Source organism: Alosa pseudoharengus, unplaced genomic scaffold (assembly GCF_046254945.1).
Source record: "Alosa pseudoharengus isolate Yale_2024_CS ecotype anadromous, Long Island Sound unplaced genomic scaffold, YU_APseudo_1.1 YU_APseudo_1.1_scf_1, whole genome shotgun sequence".
NCBI lineage: Eukaryota > Metazoa > Chordata > Actinopteri > Clupeiformes > Clupeidae > Alosa > Alosa pseudoharengus.
The window spans coordinates 23,781,332-23,790,443 of NW_027468564.1; the positions used below are offsets into that span (position 1 = coordinate 23,781,332).

Sequence of the window (9,112 nt, forward strand, 5' to 3'; positions counted from 1 at the left end):
TATGTGACATATTAGGCTCTATACATAACTCTTTCTTGAAGAGTTAGGTGAATTGCTATCAGTCATTTGCAAAGAGTTTGACTGTCTTATTATATCAGGGGATCTAAACTTGCATGTGGATAATCCTGAAAACAACTATGCCAAGGAATGAATTGCACTAATCAATACTTTCTCCCTAACACAGCATGTACAGGTGCCAACACACTCTCTCGGCCATACCTTTGACCTTGTTATCACAAGTGTCTCAATGTCTCTACAGCTGTTAAAGACCTGGCCTTATCTGATCATTTCTGTGTGTTCTTTGATGTGTCTATGTCCCCACACACTCAGCACAGATCTATAATGGTAAAAAGAAAAATCATAAACGATCAGACAAGTGCTCTCTTTGAGCCTATGGTGTTCCTAGATTATTACGCTGGAATGAGAGTATAGTTCCATGTTAAATCAGCCTAGACAACTGCCAGGTTTCATTTTCCGTTGGTCTTATTACACTTTCTAACTTGAGAGGAGACAGGTTTTAAATAGGAAAATTCCCGGATATCTTAGTCACTTTTAAACGTGATGCTATCAGGCGATAAGCTAATGGTCTAATCAGATTCAGGTGCCCAGCCATTTATGGCTTTGTATGTTAGAAGAAAATTTTTGAAATAAATGTGTAATAAATGTGTTACACTTACTATAACAGGTAGTGTAAAGATGCTATATGGGGAAAATATGTTCATATTTTTTGGTGAGCTGCATTTTGTATAAGTTGTAAGCTCTTAAGACAGGTGTTGTTGCAGCCAACGTATAGAGCAAGATTGCACTAGTCTATCCTTGAAGTCACAAAAACATGGGTTAATTTTTCAGCTTCTGGTAAGGATAAGGACTTCCTTATCTTTGAAATGTTCCTTAGTACCTACTAAATATCTCTTGATCCCTGTTTTTTATTACTTTCAGATTCTCCTAAGAACACATCTGCATTAACCAACCGATCTAGTTCAATCATCAAGGGTAGTTCAGTGACTCTGACCTGCAGCAGTGATGCCAACCCACCAGTGGAGAACTACACCTGGTTTAAGATGGATGAGTCCACTCCAGTAGGATCAGGACAGCAGTACAGCATCACTAACATCAGCTCTGAGGATGGAGGACAGTACTACTGTGAGGCCAAGAACAGACTCGGGATCGGGACATCTGCTGCCATGACGATCAGAATTGAAGGTGGTGTTTTCAGTTCCAGCCCTCTCTCTTCCTCAGTTCTTTCTCTGATCTTGTCCTTTCTTAATCTTTCATATCATCTTTTGTATTTCCAACAGAGGACATGAGCATCATGATGTATTCTGTGATTGGAGTTTCCACAATCTGTGGCTTTGCTGGTCTTTTCTGTGTGGGTTTCTGGATGAGGTGAGATCAACTGTCACTAACAAACCTATGTCAGGTTTAAATGAGTTCCCAAACATAAGTTCCTTATGCACCATATGCAAAACAAATTTGAACTAGATGTACCGCAGAGCGGTACAAAATATGACCGCCGCCCAGTCCAGCACATGTGTTCCACAAAATTACTGTAAGTCACGCTGAAAGACATATATGATTCTAACTGTCTCACTGAATTGCATTATGCACACTCAATTCTCACTGGTATCTGCTAGACAACAAGTACCAAAACATGATTAGTTCATAGATTTCACATGTAATATACATCACCACCCCCATCTTGCCTGTTCATAATTCTGAGAAATTCTTGAATTGTGTGCATGTGTGCGTGTACATGTTTATGTTTATGTGTGTGTGGGTGTATGCAGAGTTTCCGCTAGAAAAAAATGGTGCCGGTCAAAGTGACCGGCAGAGGTTTCGTTTTCCGGACATTTTGATGATATGCCGGTCAAATATCCTATTATCCCTTCTTAATTAGTCAAACTGAACTGGAAACTGGAAGAGGAAAACTGGAGACAGGCTATGTAGCTTAAATAATTACATAATCTGTATAGAATGCAACATGTTCATTAGCCTAACTTAAACATGCCTAACAAGATCTAGCCAGTATCTTTTCATGGACAAGAGTCCGCTTCGTTCGTTGTTTTAAAAAGGCTACGTTGTTTGTTGCTGCTACCCACGTTATCTCAGTGGTGACTGTTTAACTTGCACAGATGCGCACAAGAATGAGCGCTCACACCACTACCCCCTAATGCTATGCCTCTTTATTTGATAACAATAAATTAAGAAATGTTTCCTATTTCTTTCGGCCGCAGTTCAATGATATCGTTTAATTGTGCCAGAAATTATCCGCGGACCAGTAATCGCCTCGTCGAGGAGGCCCTAACCCTGCAGATCATAGACAGAGAACGCATAAACCTACTGTATGCTTTGGGTAAAGAACACTTTGCATGTCCAATGTACACGGAGAATGACAGTGTCTTGGAGTGGCCGCACCCCCCGCAACTCCACTTCCAATGTCACTGATTCCAACAGATACGCCCGACACTTCTGCTTTTTATCTGGTGGTGGTGGAGTTGACCGGACATCTGAGGCTTCAGACGTTACCAATTTATCATCATCCATCGTGTCTGGCCTCTGAAAAAACGTTTAAGGCTAGTCTGCCTGGGCCTGGCCATGTTTGAACCGCCTCTCATTTGTTCGTTGTTTAACATGGACGTTTTAAGCGTGCGCTTCCTATTTGAAATGCAGCATAGGTTATGCGTGTTGTTTAATAACTTTCAAACGGTAGAGCCTGTTCATTTAAAAACATAGCCAGAGGATGTATAATATAGGCTTAGGCCTACATATTAAGGCTTATTCTCAAATTCAGATTGCGTTAGGGGACGGGATTATTAGCCAATTTCAATCGGACAATTTGACCGGAGAGATTTAATTTTGTCGGACATTTCATTTTTTTTCCGGCCAATGTCCGGTAATTACCGGACAACGGAAACCCTGGTATGTGTGTGCGTGCATGTGCATGTGCTTGTGTGTTTGCCTGTTTATGTGCCTGTGTGTGTGCATGTGCATGCATGCGTATATATGTCTAATGTGTGAGTATGTGTCATACGTAGAATTACCGTGAATGTATGTGTGTGCGTGTGTATCTGTTTATGCACATGTGTGCACATGGAATGGGTTAACATGACCCCTGGAGGCAAACATACGGAAAAAACTGGTCATCCTAGGCCCTACGGTTCTCAAGATATTCACAGAAAAATGTGTCTGCCTTACCCTCCTTTCGGGGGGTCCAGTCCAGCGGGGGGGCTACAGATCAAAACGAAAAGTGATGGTTCCATGCTATCCATGTGGGGTTACGTGCCCACCAAGTTTCGTGTACACCGGTCTTTCAGTGTCCCGGGAATCCTTGTTGGTGTACGGTCACTAAATGTACACATAAATTATTTTATTGTAAGGCCCCCCATGAACCAAAGTCCACGAAACTTGGCATGCATTCGGAGGGTGTCATAATGATCCTACACTTTTAATTTCGTGCAGTTTTGACCATGTCAGCCAGAGATATTGTGATGAAAACACCTAATGTTTTGCTTTTTAATTTTTAACTAGGTGGCGCTATACATGAAATAATTGGTAATGGGATAGGTTGACATTAAGACCAACATACAAAAAAAAGGTCTCCTAGGCCCTACGGTTCTCGAGATATTCACAGAAAACTGTCTCCGGCCACCTACAGGCCAGTTGGTGTATAGTAACATAAATTAATTTATTGTGTGGCCCCCCCATGAACGGAATTCCACGAAACTTGGCGTGCATTCAGAGGGTGTCATAATGATCCTACACTTCCAATTTCGTGCAGTTTTGACTATGTTAGGTCACAGATACCTGCGATTACAACACCTCATTTTTACTTTTTTGTGTTTAACTAGGTGGCGCTATACATGAAATGAGTGGTTATGGAATGGGTTGACATGGCCCTTTGAGATCAACATACAAAAAAAAAAAAGGTCCTCCTAAACCCTACGGTTCTCGAGATATTCACAGAAAACTGTGTCTGCCCTACCCTCCTTTCCAGTCCAGCGGGGGGGCTACAGATCAAAACGAAAAAAGGAGGTTCCATGCTATCCATGTGGGGTTACATGCCCACCAAGTTTCGTGTACCCCGGTCTTACAGTGTCCCAGGAATCCTTGACGGAAATTTGGACATGCAAAAAAAAAAAAAAAATCTGACTAATTCGCTGCGTGGCGGTCATAATAATAAACAGCAAAAAATAATCAGAAATATATTCATTAGATTAGATCAAATATTAGAAATGAGATTTTCACAGTAATTGAAACAGCATTGATGCCCTCAACAAACATCCATTCGCTTCTCATTCAAAATCATTGACATGGACATGGATGATTTTCCAAATGACCTGAATACACACATACTGTTTTCCCTTGCAGGGCCCACTGCACTCCTAAGAAATGACCTGAATACACACATACTGTTTTCCCTTGCAGGGCCCACTGCACTCCTAAGAAATGACCTGAATACACACATACTGTTTTCCCTTGCAGGGCCCACTGCACTCCTAAAGAAATCAGTGGTGAATACAAGAACACAAAGGCCAGGAAATTGGACAAACAGGTGAGACTCGATTATCATTTTAGATGTGCTGCAGTTCACTATTTTCTCTTGTCAACAGTCTATCATTTGGGATAACCGAAAGCAGCATTTTTTTAGATATGCTGAAAGTCTTCAGAGTTCTAAACAGAGCCTTAATCTCAAGCTCTTTGCATGTACCTGGTTGTCTACTTAAAATGACTGTCATATTGGTTTGCAGGTAGTGTACAAAATGTAGGCAAATACAATACAATCTCCAGTCTATTTTCTCTTGTCAAAAATCTATCGATATCCGAAAGCAGTTACACAGGTAGCCTATGTACATGTAACTTGCCATCTAAACAAATATTTAATGAAGAGGTCGACACTGAAAGCCAAAGTTTATACACAGTGATGTGTATTTGTCATGTCCTTATCCTTTTAAACAGACTTTTATGTTTAGTTTAGGAACTAGCTTGGTCTCACATCTGAAAACTCTAATTGACACCATGCATCCTCTATTGCAGCGTGATGCCAGTTACACAAATCACACTTCTGACAACAACATGGAAATGGACTCAGTCTACCAGAACAGCACCAATGAGGACAATGTTTATCAAAACAGGGGAATGAACCCAATCTATGACAACTCTGAGTTCAACTTCAATGATGTTTATCAAAACCAATAGTGATTGGACTAGAGATGTGTGTAACTAAGTTAGCAACTTTGTTGGTTGCAATGCAATTTCCCATTGCAAACTATAGGTTAGCAACTATGTTTTTGGGAAATGCACCCCAGACAGAGAAATAGAGAGAGAGAGAGAGAGAGAGAGAGAGAGAGAGAGAGAACTTTGGGGGTTATTTAATTTGTTTGCCAGCTATCAACTTTGCATTACAACTTTCCATCTTGAATTATTTTAACCTTTTACCATCACCAGATTTTAAGCACTGTCATAGCCATATGCTTCCGATGCTTGCACAATCATATCATATCTGCTACTTGGTGTTGCAGCTGTCTGGTAATCTCATACGTACCATCAGTTAGGCTACTGTGGCATGAGTCACTTGGGTGTGTTGTCTGTCATGGAACTGAATACCAGTAATATTCAGGGCCAGATGTATTAACGCTTTTGCGCCCACTCCAGGCGTATTTGTTTCGCAACGTGCATGTAAAATCATTGCGAGGTATGTACAAACAGCCCGCAATGATGTTAAAGCGCAAACTGCCTGTCGTGGGAGCTGAAAATGGGTTGAATGGGAAAAAAATTGTTTTCGTTCATGGGAGGATCCAGGGGAAAGTGGGAGTTTAGCGTAAAAAGATGGGAGGGGAAGTGTAAAGAGCGCCTAATTATGTATTCCGCGGTATGTACAAAGACTGCTCCTGAAAGTGCACGTCTATTCTGCGCCTAAATACTTCCGCCTTGTAAAAGCAGGTTTTAATCCAAATTGTAGTTCAATGCGTCAAAAAGACAACCTTTCAAAGACAACAGCATCGCTATTTAGTGCACCAGTTCTATCTGTACTATCAAAAGCAACCTTAACTTTCGTTGGCCTTTTGAATGTCTTACTTTCACTTTCACGTCATTCACTTATTGACCAATCTTCCATAGCCTACGTAGCATAAGTAGTTTAAGTAGAAGTACTGATCTTCATTATCTCCCTGCTTGTTGACATCTTATGGTTGCTGTTTTAGGCCGAAAAAAAGTTTTTGGAAAAAAATGTCAGATATTAGGCATGGATTGTCCGCACACATGCTCCCATCAGGAATTTTTATTGATTTTCACCCGTGTGTAACGTTTCGAGCTAAACGCTCTTCATCAGACTTGAATATCAGACAGACAGTCGCCACATGTATATAAGTGTTTTGTAAATCTATTTAAATATATCACTCTGATGGGTCATGTGACCTTTTGTACTTGTTTAAATATGGCGACTGTCTGTCTGATATTCAATTCTGATGAAGAGCGTTTAGCTCGAAACGTTACACACGGGTGAAAATCAAAAAAAAATCCTGATGGGAGCAAGTGTGCGGACAATCCACTCTTTGATAGCCTAGCACTTTTTGTCCAGCACCTGCCTTGGATGTGCGCACCAACATACTACTTTTCAGATATTAGGCATGGAAATCACTTAGTCCTGTTGTACTGACCCTTCCATTCCCAAAAATATCTATGGTCTTTTAGATTTTGTGTTGAAATTCATATTCATTCACTAATTAGTTGTGGTAGTGACTAAAATTGTCATATGGTGTGACATGAAAGTTATTGTTTGTAAAATGATAATGGGGTATTTTGTTTTTAATGTGAGCAATGTATTATAATCTTCTATCATTACTTCATCAAGATCTAGCATTTCCTTGAGCAAATTTATTACATTTTACAGTATATTTCTTCAGCAATACACAGAGTAAGGCATATGTCCTCAATCTTTCAATAAACGTCATATTCATTTTAACATACCTTGATATAAAAGAAAGAAAATGCTTGTTACTTTTGCTGACCCTATTTTCTATCTGTTCCATTGAGATTTGTATGATTTAGAACCCAAAAGCCTTTTTATTTTCATAATTTCTTGATGTCACACCAAATGATATGGTGTCACGCCATATGATAAATAACACCACAAAACAATCTGTTAATACAAAAATGTGTATTATATGTATTTCACAAGCAACAAAAGACAGTTTGAGACAGGTATATCATGTAAAGGTTCACTTTCAGAAATCACAACTATGCAAAACAGAATGCCACCAAATATTGTCTAGCTCTTGGGTTCCCTGAGTTTTTCTCTTCTCAATGGTGGGCCTTAAATCTGAATGTTTGTAGTTCCCCTTTGAGTTTATTCTCTTTATATCTGTTAAAAGACAAATTCAACAATTTATTCATATAATTTAAAAAGTTTTCCTGCATTATAATCAGATTAAATTGTTGCAATTACTTATAGTGCTAAAGACAACATTAATATTACTGTTTTCTTTAACACCAGAATTTATTTTCTCAGACTACTATTGATATTTAGAATGTCAAATATGTATCTTTTGTATCCAAGGCTGTAGAGTGAGTGAGTGAGTGTGTGTGGGGGTGATTTCTGTGTTTTATGTGTGTGTGATTCGCAATACATGCAATAGTTGCACATCTTAAATAATAAATGTTAAATCATGTTAAATATGTCAAAATATATATTACACTTAATTATGAGTTAAACATATGTATGAAAAAACATTATTTATGCAGGAAAATGCAGTTTCTATCATACAGTGTGACAAATAAATCATATGGTGTGACAAGAAAACCCGGTCACACTATATGATATGGGGTCACACCATATGAGGTTTCATGTACTTAGCATGACATTAAGCAATGTGCTTTTATGCTAACATCCTAAAAACAGGCATTTTTGCGTAAAATGCATCACACCAAAAGACAATGCAAAAGGGAACTGAAGCAGGAGTGCCGGATATACTTGATTTTTTTGAAAACATGAAGAGAGAAAACTCACCTTGTAACTTTCAGTGTCCTTCTGAGGTGTTGTTCTTCCTCCTGAAAGAAGGAGGACCCCTACTCCCCAAAGGTCTCCAAACAATTGCCCGTTTAAAAAAGTAATATGGCGTCACACCATATGATATCCATTTCTGGGACAAAGTGTTTTAGTTAAGAGTGGCTTCACAATATTATGCCTGAACTTTTAGTCAAGCAGACTCACAAGTACAGTAGGCATCTGGGTTATCAATATATAATTGAATAAACAGAAAATGAATTCATTTTCTTGTTTTTATTCAAAATCTAAATTTGTGACAGTCATGCCATTTGGGACAGTCACGCCATATGAGCTTTTTCTGGTTTGGCTGAAAATTGTAAAAAAAATGGAAGATTAATCCCATGAATGCTCTGTATGTTCATATAAAACAGCATTTTCTGAACAATATCACTATAGTTTTTGATATATTTTTTTATAATTTACCTATCTTTGACACATTGGACCAAAAAAAGGCCATGTCATGTCAACCACCCATGTACGGTATTCACGATCGCTAGACTTTTGATTCTTTTTAATGTTGTCATCAGTTAACTTTATTCAACTGCGCTGGTATGTAGGCTCTGCCGTTCAGTTTTGGACGTTCGTAAATTGCGGTAATGGGTGGATAAAGGCAGAGAAAACTACACTATGGATTGAAAGTTTGATAAATATGACGGAAACTTGGGTCTGACAGCGTTCACAATCTGTGGTTTGTCCATGGCGTTGATAACGCTACGTTTGCAAATGTACCTACTGTACATCTGGCCCTCAGTGTCTTTACATTCACCCTGTTACTGCTGGTCCTGCAATCTTTGTGCAACTTCATATTGTGTAAATTATAAACTGTGGCCATCTGGAAATGTATTGTGGGAAATGTAACATTAGTTAGCACACCTTCAATACACATTTTGTGTTTAATAAACATACAGTACTTTACTTGTAATGACCTAGTTAGGTGAAATAGGAATTCTCAGTGTTGTGCACTACACTAAACATTTGTTTGTCCAACTTGTAATTCCTATTCCTATTCATAATCTGAAGGTTGTGAGTTTCATCCTCAGTCGGGGCATGATGTTTTTTTTAATTTTT

The 9,112-nt window shown here is 38.9% G+C and overlaps 1 protein-coding gene across 3 annotated transcripts in view; it reads left to right on the forward strand.

Moving 5' to 3' along the window:
• LOC143128939 (B-cell receptor CD22-like) overlaps nucleotides 1-6,965 on the forward strand; it is a 9,217-nt gene extending 2,252 nt beyond the window's left edge. For 2 of the 3 annotated variants that reach the window (XM_076289876.1, XM_076289883.1), the window contains exons 5-8: nucleotides 940-1,203; nucleotides 1,299-1,386; nucleotides 4,483-4,552; nucleotides 5,035-6,965. In XM_076289876.1, coding sequence (XP_076145991.1) covers nucleotides 940-1,203; nucleotides 1,299-1,386; nucleotides 4,483-4,552; nucleotides 5,035-5,196 — 584 coding nt within the window. In that variant the 3' untranslated portion in view covers nucleotides 5,197-6,965. Of the gene's footprint in view, nucleotides 1-939; nucleotides 1,204-1,298; nucleotides 1,387-4,368; nucleotides 4,431-4,482; nucleotides 4,553-5,034 lie in introns of those variants that run through there. The other variant, XM_076289892.1, reaches the window with a different exon arrangement.
• The last annotated feature ends 2,147 nt before the right edge of the window (nucleotides 6,966-9,112 follow it).